The sequence below is a fragment of the Melanotaenia boesemani genome, chromosome 24, assembly GCF_017639745.1.
Source record: "Melanotaenia boesemani isolate fMelBoe1 chromosome 24, fMelBoe1.pri, whole genome shotgun sequence".
In the NCBI taxonomy this organism is placed as follows: domain Eukaryota; kingdom Metazoa; phylum Chordata; class Actinopteri; order Atheriniformes; family Melanotaeniidae; genus Melanotaenia; species Melanotaenia boesemani.
In genome coordinates, this window is record NC_055705.1 from 23,439,551 (window position 1) to 23,462,002 (window position 22,452).

General features: G+C 38.5%; 2 protein-coding genes and 1 long non-coding RNA gene across 4 annotated transcripts in view; 2 read left to right on the forward strand and 1 right to left on the reverse strand.

Moving 5' to 3' along the window:
* Nucleotides 1–14,893, forward strand: part of LOC121635868 (dedicator of cytokinesis protein 9-like) — a 73,829-nt gene extending 58,936 nt beyond the window's left edge. Inside the window, 12 exon segments of the mRNA XM_041979234.1 lie at nt 542–757; nt 2,271–2,328; nt 4,505–4,611; nt 5,089–5,211; nt 5,555–5,668; nt 5,851–5,856; nt 6,954–7,100; nt 7,526–7,736; nt 10,635–10,825; nt 10,902–11,002; nt 11,488–11,626; nt 12,728–14,893. Of these exon segments, the coding sequence (XP_041835168.1) occupies nt 542–757; nt 2,271–2,328; nt 4,505–4,611; nt 5,089–5,211; nt 5,555–5,668; nt 5,851–5,856; nt 6,954–7,100; nt 7,526–7,736; nt 10,635–10,825; nt 10,902–11,002; nt 11,488–11,626; nt 12,728–12,841 (1,527 nt within the window). The 3' untranslated portion in view covers nt 12,842–14,893.
* LOC121635870 lies at nt 2,059–7,676 on the reverse strand. Of its 2 annotated transcripts, none has more exons than XR_006009556.1 (3): nt 7,589–7,676; nt 2,601–2,749; nt 2,059–2,315 (listed from the first exon to the last, which is right to left on the reverse strand). It is a non-coding gene; the product is annotated as an uncharacterized LOC121635870 (long non-coding RNA). The 2 variants fall into 2 exon arrangements; XR_006009557.1 differs by lacking the exon at nt 7,589–7,676 and adding an exon at nt 2,943–3,056.
* A 2,634-nt stretch (nt 14,894–17,527) lies between the features above and the next one.
* The window catches only part of slc15a1b (solute carrier family 15 member 1b), a 9,947-nt gene continuing 5,022 nt past the window's right edge, over nt 17,528–22,452 (forward strand). The window contains exons 1-9 of the mRNA XM_041978726.1: nt 17,528–17,727; nt 17,823–17,942; nt 18,018–18,117; nt 19,423–19,513; nt 19,587–19,670; nt 20,890–20,972; nt 21,046–21,132; nt 21,218–21,307; nt 22,343–22,387. Of these exons, the coding sequence (XP_041834660.1) occupies nt 17,528–17,727; nt 17,823–17,942; nt 18,018–18,117; nt 19,423–19,513; nt 19,587–19,670; nt 20,890–20,972; nt 21,046–21,132; nt 21,218–21,307; nt 22,343–22,387 (900 nt within the window). The remainder of the gene's footprint in view (nt 17,728–17,822; nt 17,943–18,017; nt 18,118–19,422; nt 19,514–19,586; nt 19,671–20,889; nt 20,973–21,045; nt 21,133–21,217; nt 21,308–22,342; nt 22,388–22,452) is intronic.

Genomic DNA, 22,452 nt, shown 5'->3' on the forward strand with positions numbered 1-22,452 from the left:
ATAAATTAATAAATTTTATTTATTTTTTTACAGATGATAAAGGGCCATATAAAGACTTCAGATGAATTAAATTTAAATTTTCTCCCCATTTTTTCTTGAGTCAGGCTTTAAAGGGTTAAAGAGTTAATGCCTGAATTTATTTACAATAATATGAAAACAAAAACGAAAAGGGAAAAAATGGAATAAAAGATATGATTGAATGCATAATTAATAGTAAATAAATTAAAATACATAAAATAAATATAAATAAATAATAAAATTTTAGAAATTACTGGAAGCGGTTTGTTGCAAAGTGAATATCGATTTAAAATGATGGGAAATTGAGAAACCCGTAATTTAACTTCTATTGAAATGACCACAGAATCGTTTTTGCTGACGTAATAAAAATGGTGAATTTAAGGAGAACAGGTGTGGACGCGGTTTCTTCCTGCCAGTTACTAGTTTTATAATCTGGTAAATATAAAACCTTCCTCATCTGGACAGTTTAAAACTCGCTCCCTGACTTTTTTTTAACTAAATACTGTCAAACGTGTCTTTCCAGCATACAGCGTTTCCTTCAGACGTGAAGGACCTAACCAAACGCATCAGGACGGTGCTGATGGCCACAGAGCAGATGAAGGAGCACGAGAACGACCCAGAGATGCTGGTGGACCTCCAGTACAGCTTGGCCAAGTCCTACACCAGCACCCCAGAGCTCAGGAAGACCTGGCTGGACAGCATGGCTCGCATCCACAACAAGACCGGAGACCTTTCAGAGGTCAGCAGAACTTTCGGATCTCACTGGAATCTAAGTGTTCGCATCGAAGGGCTCGGTAGTATCTGAGTTCTCCAGCTACCTCACAGAAAGACTACAGTCTAAGTTTCTCTCTCAACCTCTTTCTGTTGCAAACGGTGTCCCACAGGGTTCCATACTTGGTCCCTCCCTTTTCTCCATTTACGTTAATAAAATAGAAAGCTCTGCAGTGGATTCATTCATCCATCTCTACCCCGACGATACAATCCTTCAGTCCGTCTGCCCCTCCACAGTCTGCCAACACGTTCAGTTTAGTTTCAGTCGTCTCCAGCAAGCATTTAAACTCCTCCAGATCTCCCCGAGGTCCATCTCTTCAACCATCATCATTGCCTCAGGAACGGTAGTGTGTAGCTCTGTGGGGTAAATGGAGATGAATAGCTACCCTTTAGGTCAGAGGTCACTAACAAGCGGACCGTGGTTCGGATCCGGACCCAGAACCTGTCCCACATGGACCCGGAGTTAAATTCTAAAATCTGAAGGGACTTTTACAGTCTTCATGGTAGCGGTCAGGAAACACGCGGTTGCAGGTGAGGTAAGCTACCCCACGTGATGCCCTCAGCCAATCAGTGTGTGAGGCTCCTGGCGTGGCGGTAAACTGCCCGCTGGACCAGACAAAGCCGGGATAAAGACGACTGCGCCAGAGAAAAGCAGCAGAGGTGCTAAATCGTCCCGTTTCAGCGACTTTGAGCTGGTTTTTCTGTGAAGTCTCTTGCAGTCAGTTGTGGGTTTTTGGCCTGTTTTTTTTCTCTGAGTGTAGCTGCTTGTTTGGGCTGGTCCTGCTCCTGGTATGAAGCCCCCCGATTCTCCGACAGCTGTCCACAACATGTTAGTCCAGACTATAAGAGATCTAGGTCACAGTTTCTGATCGCCATCGAAAGTCAAAACCAACAGTACATGTTTAAAGCTGTGTCCACATTTCACGGTGGTAAACTTTTTAACCATTTAACTCTGGAATCCCGAAGCAGACGAACATTTACACACTGCTGTCAGAGGGAGGAGCAGATTCTGGTGGGTCACAGGTTTTGGTGTAACACCCGCACCCCCCTACCCACACGCTCTTTATATAATGAAGAGTAGATGTATGTCTTATTTTAAGTTCAATTTATTCAATGTTTTCATTGTACATATAGACTGTATTTAAATATATTTAAATATATATATAAATAATGTATATATGTCATTATGTTCTCCTGGATTGTGGCTCTAAAGTTTTTCTTTAACTGGACTCTTTAAATTTTAGTTGAATTCTTGTGTTTTAGGTGATCTACGGAAGTTTTCCAGGCATTTAATTATTCTGATCTTTATATTTTCTTTTAAATGTAATTTGTATAATTTATTTTACAGCTTTTTTTACCCTCTCCTTCAAAATGCCCCAAGCTGTAAATAAGAATTAGTTTCTTATCTTAAATAAAGCTTAAACAGAAATGAAATGAGGAAAGCTTTATTGGGATGTGACTCGTCTTTTCCTCTCCTACAGGCTGCCATGTGTTACGTTCATGTTGCTGCTCTGGTGGCTGAGTACCTGTGGAGAAAAGGTGGGTTTCAGAGCTGCTATCTTCTTTCACAGTAAGTTGAACAATATTCTGGGATTGTTGTTATCATGATTTAGAGAGGCCATAAAATGAGTTCCGGGTAAATGTTCCCACAGAAAACAGATGATCCTAAGACGACTGGTTAATAAAACTGGCTTCTTCTATAGTCTTCTTTGTCTACAGATGCCTAATTTAAGTTAATTTCCTTTTTAAAGAAACTATAAAATAAATGAGATGATGTGACGATGACCCTGAACTTGTCCTATTTTCCTCACCTGCTTGCTGACAGGAACACGAGTTCAGGTCCAAGGGTCGTCTGTTTGCACTGTTTAAAAGCTCGACAACACGGCGTTTTCTAGATAAGATCCTCTCCCATGTGTCCTTCTGTATGAAGCCAGATACTCTGCAGGAGTTTAGAGGGAATCTGTGGATTTGTTTGCAGCATGTGGCAGTAGGTGGATGCAGAGAAAAAAAACAAGACAGTAAAGATTCATTATTAACAAAGTTAAAAAGGTTGATTCTGTGTTTTAAGAAATGGTGCAGCTCAGGTCAGTCCTGCAGCATCCACAGAAGCAAGTAGCATTAGTTGTTCTTTCACCAGAGATAGACACACACACCTCCCAGCTTCGGCTCCAACCGTGCACTGTGTTAAGTCTCTTATGGCATCTGTGGTGTCTGTATGAGGCGTTTAAACACCACTGATCAGTAGGAACTGCCTGTGTTTCTTCTACTGTGCAATAAGAAAGGTGAAAGAAAACAGTCTGGATGTTAACATGATCAGAAAAGATAATTACTGTTAGTCCAACTATAATCTGACTTTTAACAAGCGTGTAAACGTGTTGATGGAATCATGTTACATTGAAGTGCTACAAACCAGACTGACACCCATACAACGCGGCTCCAGCATGTTTACGCTCAACCAGACCAAACGAGATCAGGTGTTTCACTCATCCTTCGAACTTCCATCCTTTTGGATTTTTTCTGTTTAACTGATTCAGATCCATTCAGATACTTTAAAGTCATCAGAAATTACAACATTAAACTGGGTCAACCTTCATTTCAACTTGAGCTTGAGTTCTAACCACAGCATCACCAGACAAAATCACCGTCCAGGTAACTTAAAGACGACGTCTACGTGATTACAGCTGGACTTCCTTGTATGATGTTCTCCTTCAGAGAAGGTCTGAAGCTGCTGAGTCTCTCAAGCATTTTATGCAGTGCCTGCTTTGTGCAGTGGAAAGCAGCATTGACGGATCCCACCAACCAAATCCTACCAGATCCCACCAACCAGATCCTACCAACCAAATACTACCAGATCCCACCAACCAAATCCTACCAGATCCCACCAACCAGATCCTACCAACCAAATCCTACCAGATCCCACCAACCAAATCCTACCAGATCCCACCAACCAGATCCTACCAACCAAATCCTACCAGATCCCACCAACCAAATCCTACCAGAGCCCACCAACCAGATCCCACCAACCAAATACTACCAGATCCCACCAACCAGATCCTACCAGATCCCACCAACCAGATCCCACCAACCAAATCCTACCAGATCCCACCAACCAGATCCTACCAGATCCCACCAACCAGATCCCACCAACCAAATCCTACCAGATCCCACCAACCAGATCCTACCAGATCCCACCAACCAGATCCCACCAACCAAATCCTACCAGATCCCACCAACCAGATCCCACCAACCAGATATTACCAGATCCCACCAACCAGATCCTACCAGATCCCACCAACCAGATCCTACCAGATCCCACCATGCAGGTTCCTGTATTTCAACGTCAGTCACTTTTCAAAAAACCTGCTAAATATTTCATGTTTTCTATTTTACACTAAAAGAAATGAATAAAACGGCGACATTTCAGAGATTTATTTTCATTTTACCAACAATTTCAAAATGACTTTTTCTACTTGTTTTTCTTGTAATAAAATTTAATCAAACATACAAATTTAAATTAATTTCTGAAGCCTTATTTAAAAAAATTATAATTTCTAAAACTTACTATAAATCCGATGGCGTGTTTTTCTCCACTTTTTACTTCTTCCTCCCCAAACAAAACCAACTAAATACAAAAGCTAACACACCCCCCACCAGTTTTCATGTTGTATAAATTTTCTGCCTGTTTTGACTTTCTTGGTGTGTTTCTTTGTGTTAGGAATGTTTAGGCAGGGCTGCTCGGCTTTCCGCGTCATCACTCCAAACATTGACGAGGAGGCGGCCATGATGGAGGACGTAGGGATGCAAGACGTCCACTTCAATGAGGTCAAACCTTTTACTTTTCTAGATGACCGGTTCTGCATATGTTACAAGTTTGGATTTATTTATTTACTCTCTAGAACAGCTCTTATCTCTAAAGATTGATTGGTCTGTAGATGGTAGATTAATTTATATCATTGACTTTGACACGTTCGTTGAACCTGAAATTACTGAGCAATTACCAGGAATATTTTTCAGAAGCGTAGCGTCAGCTTCGATGTGGACTTAAAAGGTCTGAAACCAGAAAACCAGGGAGCTTTTATGGGTTGGTCAACACATCAGCAGGCAATGAAACATGTTTTATTTTCAATCTTTATGAGCTAGAATCAGTGTTATCCATCCATAAAAAGGAGGGAGATGATGTCTCTTTCCTCCGTCTTTCCAGGAACACCATGCTCAGCTTGAGTTGTGTCTGTTTGCAATGTTAAATATCTCAAGCTGTGAGAGGATGGATGGTTTATTGGCACCCATGTTTGTGTTCAGGAGGTGCTGATGGAGCTGCTGGAGGAGTGTGCTGATGGTCTCTGGAAGGCGGAGCGTTATGAGCTTATTGCTGATGTCTACAAGCTTATTATTCCCATCTACGAACAGCGCAGGGACTTTGAGGTAATCTGCACATTGCTGCTATGTTTGTACATAACAGCAAATCATCCGTAAAATTTCCCTCCATATTTGTACGTAGCAGTAAATAATTAGAAAAATTAGCTGATTTGTTTGCACATTGCTGTGAATATTCTGGAAGATATGCTGCTGTGTTCTTACATTGTCCAACATGCAGATATCCCGGAGCGTTTTCCAGAGTTTGGTGGAAAATTCCCAACGTGTCAGAAATGAATGCTGCAGATTTTTGTGCCACTGATCTTCAGCATATCTGGTTCTGTTAGTTTTTCTCCTGTTTCTTGGTCACTTCTCTGAGCTAATTCTGCTGTTGCTTTTATTAACTGGTCAGAAACTGACACACCTGTATGACACACTCCACCGTGCCTATACCAAAGTGATGGAGGTGATGCATACTGGCAAAAGATTGCTGGGTACATACTTCAGAGTGGCCTTCTTTGGACAGGTAAGGGTTCAGAAAATATGACTAAAATGGATAAAACATGGTGGTCATTTTATGCATTTTTGACATAGAGTAGGAACACACACGTGTGTGTCATGACACACAGATCAACGTGTGAATCTGAGTGCAGTCTGATTAAAACTCTGTTTAATAAAAATATCTCTTCTTTTGCCTCCTGATTCCAGGCTGCGGTAAGTGTGTCTTCTCCCATTTTTATTTTCCTTTTAGTTGTTTTAATGGGTTTTATATAAATCACCAGCACGCATGTAGATTTATTTAGTTTAGAATTCTAGTGGTTCATCGACAGTTAGTTTAATGATTAATAGTTTAATTGTGCAGATCTGCCATTTGCATGTCATTAGTGTCTAGTTTTTGTAGTTTTTGTAGTAATTATGTTTCTGTTGGAAATGAACACACACACTTTTTTTTTTTTACTTCCGAAATCATGTGATGCATTCTGGGTAATCTCTCCATTAACATTTCCCTCGATTTAAACTCTGGGATTCGCTGATTTTTATTTTCTGTTACATCTGTGCAGTTCTCCACAAATATACAATTTATTAGATTTTATGTCTGAATAAATATCAACATGTTGTATTAGGGCTGCAGAATATAAATTATTATATATTATAAACTGCAGGACTTTAAATCGACAAAGATGTTAACGGACTGCACATTTTAAAGGAAATAAAACTCTGTGTCCTCATTTAGGCTGCGTTGCATTTAGGTGAAGGTGTGTGTTTGTGCTGGTTCTACAGCTAACGCTGATGCAGAAATCAAATCCAGCCCTCATTCGTACTGTGGAAGTTTAGCTTCGCGCTTTGACGTATTTATTTAGAATCTGCACGTCGTCGTGACTCAACAATGACGACGTGTGATATTGAGCAGCCGTAATGAGCAAGTTCATATTTGTATGTTTTTTTTCCTTTTTTAATGATTTATATTTAGTGGTTTGATTTAATCTATTTTTTATGGAATTATTTCTAACTCTTTTGGGGTTAAATCTATTTCTTGGGTTTCAAACATATTTAGATTTTTATGGTTTAGGGACCTGCGATGGACTGGTGACCGGTCCAGGCTCCAGCTTCTCCGCGACAAATGGAAAATGGATGAATGGACAGTTTAGGGAAATTTATGTGCAGAAATTCAGTATAATATTCATTACAGGGTTCGTTAGTGAGGGATCTTCCAGCTGCTTTTAGTTTAATAGTCCATGAGAGTTGCTTGTTCACTGATTGTTTCCTTTGTTAAAGAAGTATTAAAGTTTTTGTACATGTACCTACCACAGGGCTTCTTTGAGGATGAGGATGGAAAGGAATACATCTACAAGGAGCCAAAGTTCACGCCATTGTCTGAAATCTCCCAACGCCTTCTCAAGCTCTACTCTGACAAATTCGGACAAGAAAACGTGAAGATCATTCAGGACTCTGGGAAGGTGGGATCCTGGCGTTTAGTGTCGGTATAATAAAGATAATAATAAAAATAATGGTAGATTTATGACACTAGCAGCTGGTCTCTAGTATCTGCTTTGATTCGTTTGTAGTGGATGGAAAGAAAACTTCGAGATACAACTTAAATATAAATTGAAAAATGACCACATGCTAATGCTAGTTGTTGTTTAGTTGTTAGTTGTCTGTAAACTTCATGCAAAATTTATATGAAGTTTCTTTTTCCAGTTAAATGTTTGAGAACCATTCTCATTTTCAAGCATCATAACTGTAGCATCACCTGACTTAATCACCCTCCACATGTTAGATATGTCTGTGACAAACATTATTTAAAAGGGAAGAAAGTTTTTAGACACCATTTGTGCTTTTAAGTCTCTGTTTGAGCTGTTTTAAACATCTTTTTTGATTCTAGGTTAACCCCAAAGACCTGGACTCCAAATATGCCTATATCCAGGTGACTCATGTTACACCCTACCTGGATGACAAGGAGCTGGAGGACAGGAAGACCGACTTTGAGAAGAGTCACAACATCCGACGCTTTGTGTTTGAGACGCCATTCACGGTTTCTGGCAAGAAGCAGGGAGGAGTGGAAGAGCAGTGTAAACGGCGTACTATTCTGACAAGTAGGTCCAGAAAACAACCGGCATCAGAAGCCTGGACCCATGTTTATCTTTAGAAGAAAAAGAAATATCACATCTGCAGGGCACATATCCTGTTCTTCCTCCATGCAGTCCAGCAGACGTGAGCAGACGCCAGGAAGCAGCAATGCTAGCATGTAGCAATGCTAGCATGTAGCAATGCTAGCATGTAGCAATGCTAGCATGTAGCAATGCTAGCATGTAGCAATGCTAGCATGTAGCAATGCTAGCATGTAGCAATGCTAGCAGTTAGCATAGCAACATGATGGAGAAACTCAGCTGAAAGACTCCACCAAGCATCGGTATCCAAACCAAACACAGTTCAGACCCCAGCAGTTTTATAGGAATGTAGAAACCAGGAGAGCATCTCTGTCCATGTTAGAGCTTCTGATCGTTTCTCCACACAAACCAGGAGTCACATGACAGCAGAGACTCTGCTGGTTCCAGAGACGTCTGTCTCACCACGGTGGGACAGAAACTCTGGAGCTAGCAGCCAGAACCAGAAACCAGGTCTTACTGCTGCTGTTTGTGGTGAAAAGTTTGATTCCAGCTCTAAAAACTCTGCTAATGTTTCGCCTGTGACTCTGACTTTGTTTGACATGAATCATGAAGGTCCTGCTGGTTTCCATGGAGATGAAGGAGGTTTTATAGTGAAGGACTCTGTAAGCTTGGGGTTTGCTTCTTTCTGGGACATTATTGGTTTCTCCGTAGTGAGTTTGGATGTTACGCCTTTATTCTCTGGACTGTGATTGGTCGATAGAGGTGTCCATCATGTAAGTCAACCAACAAGTATCTAAGTTATTTTCTAAGAGTGAAATATAGTACTCATTACTCATTCCTGGGATTACTTACTCATTCCTAGGATTAATTTACTCATTCCTAGGACTACTTTACTCATTCCTAGGATTATTTACTCATTCCTAGGACTACTTTACTCCATCCTAGGATTACTTGACTCATTAATATGATTACTTTACTCCATCCTAGGATTACTTTACTCATTAATATGATTACTTTACTCATTCCCAGGAATAAATCAAATGAAATCAATCTGTGTCCATCTCTGCAGACCTTGCACCCAGTTTGATCCTCCATTGTTGACCAGAAATCTCCTCGTACCTGTTAAAGTGATTATATGTAAACTAAACCTGCTCCGTATGTTGCTTCCTTTACTCTGTTTATCAGTAAAAACCAGCAATCAGTGAGCAGAAATAACTTTCTCGTTGTCACTTACTGTTGATCACAGTCATCTGCTAATCGCTGTAATTTCCAACAGATAAGGCCAGGTATGCTTTATTAGTCCAAGGTTCAGTTATTATCTCATCTTGCTGTGATAGAGTCAGACTCAGCTGTGACTGTTTACATCTATGATCAATACCCATGATATGTTTCCATGAAGACACACCTATGACATAAATTTGCACCTTTCTGAGGTGTTTGCATGTCAAGAAATCTAGAAGACTTTATTAAAAAGTTTGCCAACTCTGACTCCATAATCTCCCAACTATACCAGACCCTACAAAACCCACGCTTCCCAAAATGGGATAAAACCAGTGGTTTCCAAACTTGGAGGGCTCCTTTTTTCATGGACAGTAATAATGTCAATCCCCCGATCGCACTACTACTAGTGCCCCGATGCTTACAAATAAACATGATGAAATGTGCCACGAAATAGTCTTTAGTTAATTTGCTGCTACTTAATTAACTATAGTTAAAACCATGTCAGTGGCAGAAGGAATTATCGGTGCTACAGTGTGAGGTGTTTTAAACCAGTTACTCTGCAGTCTACTTCAGACGAGCTTTGGATGAGACGGATCCTGCTTCAGTAAAACTCTGCTGTACATGACAGCTGCAGAGTTTATTTCTAAAGTAATCAGCAGGCTTTTCTTTGTGTTCAGGATTAGACGTTCCCTTATTAGCAACATGTTTAGCTTCATACTTTTCATTTCAAGTAATATGTATTTTACTTACATATCTTTACTAAGGGTAAGATATGCCTCATATTTTTATTTATTCATTTATTTATTGGTTGTTAAAATCTCTATTGTTGATTCATCATCGTTTGTCATTGGTACTTTCACAAATTTGTCCATTTTTTGCTAGCAGTGCAAAAACTATAGATTTTAATTTAGCCTTGCTTCACCCCCCCATCATAACTCTGGGCCCCCCTGGGAGGCCCACCCCCCCAGTTTGGAACCATTGAATAATACTAAGGAGAAGACGAGCTTTGCACCTTGACACCCCCAAAAGTGTGGGGGGAAAGTTTAGAGAACATCCAAGAAAGCTTCATTAATACCCGACACTGCCTCATGTAGTTTAAAACCCTGAGCAGATGACACTCCTTCAGGACTTCCCGGACAGATGTGACAGATGTGGGTTTATGGAGGCTAACCCTCCACACAGCGATGCACTTTCCTCCCATTTTACAAGTATTCTGCTGCAGCATTTTCCCTGTTTTTCTCCAGAGAAATTCGGACCGTTTTGATCATTTCGATGCACCACAGCGATCCCTTCCTTCAAACACCAGCTTACAGAGCTGACAGACACCCTGCATTCAGAGAGAATCAGATTCATGGTGAAGGAGAACCGCTGGTCTCTTAACAGAGTTGATCCGGGCAGCTGGGAGGGGGGTTACGTAGGGAGGTGGGACAGGGACGTAGTGTTAGTCTCTGCTTTCATGTCTGTCTGGTCTTTTGCTTTCTAGTTTCTTTTTTCATGTGTAAATATTTTGCCTACAATATTACCTCAAAAGAAACATGCTACTGTCAGTGAAAGTGCTGTGTGTTAAATAAGGGAACCTCATTAAACATACATGTAAAAATGTCCATGATCGCATTAGCATGTTGCTGCTGACTGACGTGTTTCCTTCACTCTGTCCACCAGCCACCCACTGTTTCCCGTATGTAAAGAAGCGGATAGCAGTTATGTACCAGCACCAGACCGACCTGAGCCCCATCGAGGTGGCCATAGATGAGATGAGTGCTAAGGTGGCCGAGCTGCGACTGCTGTGCTCGGCCTCGGAGGTGGACATGATCCGCCTGCAGCTCAAACTGCAGGGCAGCATCAGTGTTCAGGTACCGATAAAACCCCTGCAATGCTTTTCATTTCGTCTAAAAGGCTTCAAGTGGTTTGAGCTCAGATGTTTTCCAGGTGAACGCCGGTCCGCTCGCCTACGCCAGAGCCTTCCTAGACGACAGCAGTGCCAAGAAGTATCCAGACAACAAGGTTAAACAGCTAAAAGAGGTCTTCAGGTAGAGATTTCTGCTAATTCTGCTAAGTCCTGATTTCACAAAAAAGCTGTAGTTTGATTTGTTTGTGGCTTTATTTAAAATAAATTATCTTCAGTTATTTCTGGACAGGTGTGTATGGAGTGAAATTAGTCTCGTAATGTATGTGGAACACAATTTGAGAGTAACTTTGGATACCTTCAGATATTTATAATATTCATAATATTTGGCTCCAACCTCAAAATATGTGTTTTTGCAGTAAAATATTTCCTATGATGTTTGCGTGTAACCTTTTATTGTTTTTTTACTGTTACTGAGGAACAGTGAGATGTAAATCAGCTGCTTGGCTAACTCTGTTGCACATTTACGTGTTTGTACGTATGGCTATTAATGTGTAAATTTAGGGAAATGAAGTGTCTGATAAGGAGCTGGTTTGTAGATCAGAGACTCGGATGAGCTGCTGTTGTTTATCTGTGTCTAAACGACAGCGTTCGTACGTCTCTCTGCAGGCAGTTTGTGGATGCTTGTGGTCATGCTCTGGGAGTTAATGAGCGACTGATCAAAGAAGACCAGCAAGAGTATCATGATGAGATGAAGGCCAACTACAGGGACCTGACCAGGGAGCTGTCCAGCATTATGCATGAACAGGTACAAACAGCAAAAACGCCAATCTGTGCCAACATTTAGTCCGAGATGCTCAGAAATGCACATTTTTCAGCTTTTACTACCCAGATAGTGTCAGAGGGGAGCTTCAGTGGAAGCTTCCAGACTCTGCAACGCTTTCCGAACCAGGGAGGTGGAAGGTAGATCATCCGGGACTTCTTTAAACATTCGACTGCAGCTGTAACAGAAACCAAGCACAGCAGAGTTTCCTTCCGAGTTTTTCCTCATCCGTTTTCTGCTGTTGTTTCTAGAAGTCGTGTGACGTGCAGAGCGCGTTACTGCTGGTCCTCAGGTCGACTTTATCCACAGTGTCCTAAATTTCCTCATGAATAAAGAAAAATCTGTTAAAAATACTGTTATACGTAGCTTATAAGTTAGATAAAATATATAAATATCAATGTTCAATATCTGTTTACAATTTTATCTATTAATTTCATTCTTCACACAAACACACACCCAAATATATATATATACATATATATATATATATATGTATATATGTATACATATGTATATTTATCTTTAATTTCTTAATTTGCTGTACGGTACTAAGATGTCTAACCAAAATTACTAAATGAATAATTGTATAGATATAACTGTAATAAAATATAAATGAAATTATATATTGCTAATATATGTGTGTATATATAAATATATATATGTATAATTTACTACTGTTTTAACTGACGTTTGGTAGTTCTGTTGGTTGAAAATGTCCAGCATATTTAATGAGAGAAATTCTATCTGTTATTTACTAACCATGACTCTTATTTATTCCCTGCTCTCGTCGTGCTGCTCGCCTCCAGCAGATTGGATGGTAAAGCTGCTGTCGCCTCATAAAACCACTACATGTAGAAAGACTGAGGGACTTTTTATTTGTTTTATTTTATCCTTATTTCTGGAGGGTTTTGTTTAGATGTCAATCAGATTTTTAGTTTTTTTATTAATTTTTTTTACAAGAATATTCTGCTAATTATTTCACCAAAGAACATTTTAAAAATCAAACTTCACATTAACAAAAAAAAAAAAAGGGATAATTTCTCCTGTCGTCCCTCAGCTCAACACTTTTCCTGACATTTGTTCCAGATCAACCCGGTGGAGGACGGCTCCAGGAGCACTCTGTCGGACTCTTTGGGTATCTTCAACGCCATCAGCAGCACGCCGAGCACCAACCCTCACGGTTCAACCACCGTTCTCTGATAGGCAGGTTTCATCCCACACCTTCATCATCGCTAATCAGGGGTAGACCACCTGTCCGATGGGAAAGTATTAGGGAATCTATTACTGTTGTTTTTGGTATTTTCCTCCTCCTTGTGCATGTTCATTTGTTTGCTAGCCTCTTGTTTCCTATGGAGACTTCAGTTAAATAGTTACAGCACCAACTTTTTGATGGATCTGAGTCTTTGATCGTTAATATCCAGTTTGTTCTATCTAGTGTTGGAGAATTGACCCTTAAGAGATCCCCAGGACATTTTGATTTTCATTTTTATACCATTTCATCTGTTGATTGAGTATAACTAAAGTTTCCCAAAGGATATTCTTTTTAGAGAATTTTGAAATTGTAATTACAGTCGCTTAAATTAGCCTAAATTGGCTAAGCGACAAAAAAAACTTACACATTTGATCTTAAAGACAAAATATGTCCCATTGAAATTATTGGATTTTTTTCTTCGTAACATAAATGAATGCATTCCTTTATGTTAAGATTTATTTTGGACTACTAGCCTTTTTTATGTGTCCATCAGATTGCACCTCTCTTTTTCATATTCAAAACATGCTAAACATTTTATGGGAATTATTTTCTTTTATTTATTTTTTTTACCATAAAAAATTGTAGAGTTTTGAAACAAATTGGCTTTTAAAGGGTTAAAAACTACAAATTATCATCATTATCTGATATATATATATTTCAGCCAGCGGTTCATTTGAAGTGGGAAAAATTATTAGTACATTATATTATAAGTTTTTGACAAGGTGACATTTTTCATCTTAAATGTCAAACGTGATTTGATTTTTTTATTTATTTTTAATTTTTTTAAGCCTAACGCTGTATAAAAACAGTACATGAGAATCAATATTGTTGCCAATCAATGACCCATCCCAGAGCCTTATAATAATAAGAAGTAAATACTCAATGAAATGTATTTTATGGGAGTTTGTTTAGTTTGTGCTGGGTTTAGAAAATCGATAAATCCAATATCGATTGATAAAACTTGAAGATTGATTTATTTTGTATGTCCTCTTTTCCGGTAACGTGACGCTACTCCCGCGTGGCAAATATACATACAACTCAGATTTTTTCATTCACCAATGTGGATTACGTTCAGTCATCAGTTATCTGAGAACTTCTTTAATATACAAGAAAAAAGATGGTATTACACAATTAGCTGTAAATTAATCGATATCGAATTGAATTGGATTTAATCAAAATCGAATTGAATTAGGCTGCTGTGAATCGAATTGAATCGATTCAGGACATTAGTAACAATAACCCCACTTTTAGTATTTTTTATTTTTCCTGTGTGGTGAAAAAAATAAAGGATATTTTCTCTTTACAAACCTGTGGAGTTTTGTAAAGGGTTAAAAACTACAAATATTAAATATCATATGTATATTTCAGGCTGACGCTTTTAAAATTAAAAAAATATAATAATATATAAGATATTTACAGAAGTTTTTGACAAGGTGACATTTTTTGTCCTTAGGATGAAATGTGTGATTTTTTTTAAAGGATCTCTTAAGGGTTGAAACCGGTGATGGCTCAACAAGCATAGATCCAGAACTTCGACAAACAGCCTGGAGCTTCAGGATTTGTATTTGAAGTTTGCACCTGGTCTGTTTTTGTTTCATATGAAGTGGTTGTAAAAACAAACAGATAAAAGATATTTTATCTTTTGAATAAATGTTTTTTCTACTTTCGGTCAATAGACTTGTATAGAAATTGTCTAAAGCCAAGTGAACCACGTTTTAACCTATTTCATGACAGTGTGTGCAATATTTTCTATTGTTCCTGAGGCTACTACTGCATAAAGAACCACTCCTGCCAAAGACATTAAGAAAAAGTTTGTGCAATCCCAGACGAGGGTGTGACCGTTTGCACTCTACCCCTTTTTCTTTGTCTGTCATGTAGATGCCTTTTATTACCTGTGAGGGAAAATAAAAGCAAAAAGTAAAAATAAAAACTTTTTTACTTAATGGCTCCTCATGTGAATATGTTTAAGACTTAAAAATGAATAAAAATCTGTGATAAAACCATGTTTCTCGTTCTACTTTTGTGTGTTCAGCCAGTGTTGAGACAGTGTAGTTAGATATATGAATTCCAGTTTTATAGCCATTAACAGCTGTTAGAAACTCTGAAACTCACGGAGGTATCTGATCAGCCTTTGTTTTTTTTAGATTTTTTAGCTGAGGGTCATATGATAGGAGCTGAAAACACTGCTGAGTCCTTCATGAAAATAAAGGATACAGATCTATCCCATAACCTAACAAAGAGACTTATTTCCATCCAGCTGTCTCTTATTTATTGGTATAAATATGAGGATGTGACCAGCCTGTAACCCAAGTTTTCTGCTTTATGTTTTTTTTTTTTTTTAAGCGTCAACTTTAATAATAATGTCATACACAGATAGCAAAAAAATGTTTGGTCCAAATGTGGCGCACATCTGCAGTTTTGGGTTGGTCATCATTTGGCACATAATGACGGCGTTGATGCTATGCCAGCGTGGCTGCTGAAAGTATGCACATATGCTGTCCCATGCGCACAGAGATTCCTCCAGATTCTCTGAATCTTCTGATACTATACATGGTGGAACCTTTAAAGTCTGAGGAACTTTTTTTATGAAATTTTTCCACAGTTTTAGATCCAGTTTGTCTCAGATTGGTGAAGCTCTGTCCATCTTTCCATCTGAGATACTCTGCCTCTCTGAAATGCTCCTTTTATACCCAGTCATGTGACTGACCTGCTGCCAGGTAACCTGATCATTCGAAGCATGTTTCTTTCTACCGCTTTCTTTTCCAGATGTTTTTCAGGTGTTGTCATCAAACTGAAGAAGACTAAACATTTTCATGACACAGTAAAATGTTTCTGGACTTTGTTGTAGCGACAATCTTGATTTAAGAAATTTACTAACTACACACAACATTCATGCACCCACCCCGACACCACTGCAACCCCTCCATCCTATTTTACATTCCGACCTTCAGCTTCTGTCTAACTGTATATTAATAAGGAAATAAACATCTAAGTCGACTGTGAGAAACAATATCTTGGGGATGTGTTCATGACCAGGCCACTTTATCTGAGAGGCAAGTTCATCTCGTTTCACTTCCCTGAGTCATAAGTTTATTACCATCACTCACATGTGCTGGTGATAAGGGTGAGGAGAATGTGCTGGGTGGTGGACTAATGGTGGTTGGACAGGGTGTCCAGCATCGGTGGGCGTTACAGGAGCGTTGATGGGAGGTTACATAAGCAGCTGGCTGGTCTTGGAGCCGGACAGGAGTCCCTCGTCTTAGTTTGCTGAAGGATTCAGGAGACTCGATCAACAGCAGTCATGGCAGGTGAGCACCACACGCTTTTATTTTTATTTATCTTTTATTTCAGATTTCTGCAAACAAAGAAAATATTCATAGTTTATTTGGATGTTTTTTAGATTATATTTTCTCACATTTAAAAGGAAAGACGTCATAACTCATAAAAACCTTTTTTATTCTGCAGAGAAAGACGGGATGAAGAAACAAAAGAAAAAAAGTGTAAGTTTATTTACGAAATACAGCATCCAGTTTTGGTTTCTGCAGCTTGAGTCAGAAATGTGAAGATAGATGTACGCTGAGTCTTTGTTTTTCCGTTTTCCTCCATCAGGCGACGGTCTGCGGCTTCCCAATAAGCATCTTTTTTATCGTGATCAATGAGTTCTGCGAGCGTTTCTCCTACTATGGCATGCGAGGTGAGCTGCAGTAGTTCTTACATTTAAAAATGAACCCAGTTCAAAAGTTTATTTTAAAATGCTATTTTTATTTCTTCAAATTAAATATGTCATTTTACTTAATTAAATGTTAGATTTAAATCAATCCTGCAACCGTTTTCCTTTAATGAACTTTTAAAATTAAAATGTTAAAAAAATCTTTCATTTTAAACATTTGTTTTCATAAAAATGTTTTTATAAATTACATTTTATTTTTAACTTGAAATGGAATTTTACAACACTTGTTTTAAATATTTTACATATTTGTTTAATTTTAATTTAATTTAATTTTAGATTTAATTTAATTTTAGATTTAATTTAATCAACATTTTCTTAAATTGAAACTTTCATTTTTATTTAATTTAAAAATGTTTTTTATTTAATTTCCTTTAATTTAGCAACTTTTGTTTTAAAAGGTTTGTTTTATTTTTAATTAACTTATTAATTAAATTAATTATTTTACTTTTATTTAGAATCATGATATTATCATATTAAGTATTTCTATTTTCTTTTACTTTAGATTTGTTGCACTTTTTTTTTACAGACGTTACTTGTCAGGACATAAATAATCGTAACCGAGGTTATTAAACAGGTATTTTCAGCACAATGCAGCTAAAATATCTTAAATAAAATCAGTTTTAGTGAAATGTTTCATGTTTTTCTGTCTTTAGCTTTTTTCTGCACTCAGCAAAGTTCAACGCATTTTTTTAATTCGTCTTATAAAAAAATTTAAAATTTAAGAAATTGTCACTTTGGAGCCTCAAACGGACATTTAAAGAAAAACCACCTCAGATATTTTCATGAAATGTAAAACTGATCTAAACTAATAAAAGAAAAACAGTTGTTTTATTATAAAATAAATGAATTGGTGTGAAGCGTCATCTCCTGCTGAAATGTTGTAAAGATAAAGAATAAAGTGGAAATGAGCGTTCATTCTTCATCTTTCCCGGCCTCACCGTCCTCCTCCTCGCTGTCTGCAGCCGTGCTGGTTTTGTACTTTAAGTACTTCCTGAGGTGGGACGACGACTTCGCCACCACCATCTACCACACCTTTGTGGCCCTGTGCTACCTGTCCCCCATCCTGGGGGCCATTATTGCTGACTCATGGCTTGGAAAGTTTAAGTGAGTCTGAAAGAATCTCTGCGATAAAGAGAAATGTGTCACAGCTGTTACCTCCTTGGATGTTTTATCTTATCTCTTTCTCCACCTCCCTCCAGGACGATCGTTTACCTGTCCATCGTCTATGCGCTGGGACAGGTGATCCTGGCCGTGAGCGCCATCCATGACATCACGGACTCGGACAGGGACGGGACCCCTGACAACATGAACCTCCACATGTGAGCTGCAGACATCAGAAGTGCATGAGACAACACGAACACTGTTTACAAGCTGACGGTGTGTTTTACTGCCAGAGCTCTGTCCATGGTGGGACTGCTCCTCATCGCTATGGGAACCGGGGGCATCAAACCATGCGTGGCCGCCTTCGGTGGAGACCAGTTTGATGAAAGTCAGGTGAGATGATGATCAATGCGAAAGATGAATAAATAATTTCTATAAATGGTCATTTAACCCTCCAGCAGACTTCCCGAGGTCTCTTCTACCATCAGCAGTCTGGGAAACGGTGGAGTGGAGCTCTGTGGACGAGGTTGTGGTGGAGAGCTTTAGGTCCGGGTTATCAAACCTTTTTTTAACACTGGGGCCCAACGTTTCCAGTACAAACTGGTCCCATTCAAATATTAATGCTGTACTGGTTCAGTTGATCTCTTAGTTTCATTTGTACTGAAGAACTAAACCGGTTAACAGCTGAAACCTTGTAAAGTATGAAATAAAAAATGTCCTTTTAGAGAAACTCAGCACCATCCACCATCTTAAGACGGGTGTCCAGCCCCGTCCTCCAGCCAGTGTTGTGTGGAGCAGGAAACATCTAAAACCTGCAGGACCAACTTTGGACACCCCCACCTTAAGGCCTGACCCATGAAATAATGTTCACAGTGTATCACTGTGTGATATGTTTGAATTATTGTAGTGTCCACCAGGGGCAGAAGACACGTCAGACAGTGTACAAAATGGGATTTTAGAGCAAAGTTTTTACCGGAAAGTGATGCAAAAGGTCTCAGAAACTGTATGTATCAAATACAATACTTGAGGCATTAAAAGGTAAAACGTCTAAGACCAAAAGCCAAAAAAGAAAAACTACAATAATTGTTTTTTTCGTTTAAGTTACGTCCAGTTGATGAAACTTTACTGAAACACTTTCATCACAGACATCTAAGTTTCTTTAATAGGTCTAGAAAACAAACATAAAAGGAACTAAAATACTTTCTTTTTAAAACACGGCCATCACCCTCATGGCTGCCATCTTGCTGGTTGCCATGGTTACATATGTACTTAGTCACTTCCTTGTTGGGTTTTTACTTGGTTTGGGTGGGAAGTGAAAAGTTCCTGACATGGAAATTCTTATGAAGGAGTTTTTTTTTTCCCCTGAGCTGTGCTAATCTAACCATATTTTTATTTTTATGAAATGGATTTTCTCGTGAGAGCTTAAGCCGGATGTGGAGATACGAACTTTAAGCTACAAACCTCATTAATTCCTCACAACCGTGAGACACGTAGCACCTTCCCCCGCCAGGTAAAACCACGCCTCTCTGCTATCAGCTGGTCAGCACTTCTGGTATCTCTGTTTTCATCCTGTTAGTTGTTTGTTAACTAATGAGCTCGAGTCCAACGCTGTCTGGGACATGCTGTTCAGATAAGAGGAGGATAACTCTGTGATAATAACAACAATAATAATAATTCATGTTTTATCTGCTGCTTCAGGAGAAGCAGAGAAGCACCTTCTTCTCCATCTTCTACCTGTCCATTAACGCAGGAAGCCTGCTGTCCACGGTCATCACGCCCATCCTCAGAGGTAGAAACCAGCGGATGTTCAGCACGTTTCTTCCCGTTTTACAGATGAATTTATGCCTGTTTCTGGTTTCCAGCGAAGGAGTGTGGTATTTACACACAGCAGAAATGCTACTCGCTGGCGTTCGGAGTCCCGGCTGCTCTCATGGTGGTTGCTCTGAGTAAGTAAAAATAAAATAATAAAAATTACTCCTATCTACACTGTAAAAATCTATTTAACAAACATTAAAAAAACCTTTAATATTCCGGCAGCTGGAAAAATACTGGAAAAAAAAGTAAAATTCTAATAACATTCCACTTTACTGCCATTATTTAGACTTTTTAAAGAAATCTGAATATCACCAAAAGTTGGTTTTTGCTCTAAATCGACCTAAAAAGTAAAACATGAAATCTATCTCAGACATATTTCATGCTTCTTGTTTTATTATAACTTACAGCAAATAAAAACTAAATTCAGTTTGTCGGAAAACTGGAATCTTAAGACAAACAAAAGGATTTTCAACAGAAATTCAGCGGCTGCAGGATGAATTAATATAAAAACACATTTCATTATTTGGGTTAATTTAGTGAGAAAATATTCGTGGACGTAGCATCGTAATAATTTGCCATTTTAAATATAATAAAGTCAAACTTAATAACGTAATTACACACAAACTTTTTCCCAGTTAATGCAGCTTGTTTATGTACTTACACATTATTTATTACATTTATTACCAGTGCTCAAAGAATTTATGACATTATTGACAAGTTATGTGTTTTTGTCTTTATTACATTTAAAATTATTCCATTATTGGTGATTTTCAGCAGCAACTTTTACATTTTCATATGAATTTTTATGCTATTGATAACAAACAGCAACATTTTTTACATAATCTTCTTTATTATTATTAAAAATGGCCAAAATAATTTTATTTTTGGCCGTTATCACGTTTTTATATAAAAATTCGTTGCCAGTTGGACTCGAACCTGCGGTTTAGGCCAGTTCGACATGTACGCTTGTTAAATTACAGCATAAACTCATTTATAGTAAAAACAGGTGTTAACAGTATAAAACCTGATTTTAGCTGTTTTTCTTATTTTTATAAATGACTTTTATGAAGACAGTTAAAATAAATTCTACTAATGTTGATTCGTTTAATTAACTTACAGAAACAGAGCTGAAGCTTTTTATGTGAGAATAAATTATGTTTCCTTTAAAAATAAACTTTATGTATTTTAACACTTGTGGTTTTTTATGTTATTTTACGTTAGATGTGTAATATTAAAGTATATTCTGTGATTTATTGGTATTTTCCTGCATTTAAACAATACAGGAAGTGTAAAAGAGGTTTTTTTACAGTGTACGGTGACTTTACGCTGTATAAAATGATGTGTTTACAGTTGTGTTCATCGTTGGAAGTAGGATGTACAATAAGACCGCCCCACAGGGCAACATCATGGTCAAAGTCTGCAGATGCATTGGAGTAAGTTCCTCCCGAACGAAGGTTTTCAGATTCAGACCTGAAGATGAACTCCTCATCTTTCTGCTGTTTGCAGTTTGCTGTCAAGAACCGCTTCGCTCATCGTTCCTCTCAATACCCCAAGAGGGAGCACTGGATGGACTGGGCTGAGGAGAAATATGATGTCGGTATTATCAAGTATACAATAAACAGCATCAAACGTTGCAGCTATAATCTGAATTCACGCCATCGTCTTTGTTGTGGTGCAGAAACTCCTGATAGCCCAGGTGAAGATGGTGGTGAAGGTGCTGTTCCTCTACATTCCTCTGCCCATGTTCTGGGCTCTCTTCGACCAGCAGGTATTCAGGACGACCATTTCAAGCCACAGTTACCGTTAACCAGGGTTCATAATAACCCTGGGGCTTCCAGGCGTGCACCACAACTTCACAACTCATGCACATATTTATTAGAGCAGTGGTTCCCAACATGAAGGAGAACCTCCTACATGCAGCGACCAACAATCGGTGGACATATCGCCTTATTTTCCTCTTAAAGTTTTTCTTTTTTTGATAAAATAATGACACATCTGCACTGCGGCGTTTCTCAGACATGCCTCATTAAGGAAATGATGCAAAGTGTTTTCAGGCTCTAAAAACTCTGGTTCCAGTTCAATAAAACACCCAGAAGATAAAAACTTAACTGATTCCACCTCATGGACTTCATTTAAATCACTCTGGCTCTGAAGAAAGCCTCAGGGACCCCAGGTTGGGAGCCAGACTTCAGACTTTAGACAACTTTATTAATCCTTTTGGGAGGTTACTGCATGCTCAGTAACCCTGTAAGTTTGAGCTGTACACGGCGGCTGGTCTGCAGACGTTCCATATATATTAGAACTTTATAATGTTATGTTGGATATGTCCACCCTGGAAAGAATAAGGTCACATATTAAAACATTCGGGAGAAATACAAGAATTTGATTCCATAGGGCCCTAAATCTACATGGTGGCTAACAAAATGTGAAAAAAGCAAAAATAATGAAGTAGAGTTTATTACTGATGTCAGAATTGTTGTAGTGCAAAAAGTCTCCACCAGGGGGCAGTAGGCAAGGATCAGACTGGATAAAACAGAGTTTTAAGCAAAGTTTTTTACCACAAAGTAATGATGTGAGTCTCAGAAACTATCACAAATTTATCATTTAATTTTAATTGTTTGTATATATAAAAAGTAAATTATTTACAGATGGCCAGCAGGTATGTGTACTCCATCTCCAAACATGTTCTTCTATCAGAGATCTGCATTTCAATGATTTAAAGCTTCCCATGAAGGAAGAAAGTTTGATTCTGTGGAGGTATTCTGGGTGGACGGAGTAAATATGAACTGTGTCTGACACGCAGGGCTCAAGATGGACCCTCCAGGCCACCACCATGAATGGAGACTTTGTAAGTTTTTATTTCTAGTCTTCTTTCTACTTCCTGTTAGCTCCAAGTCCAGAGGTTTCATGAGA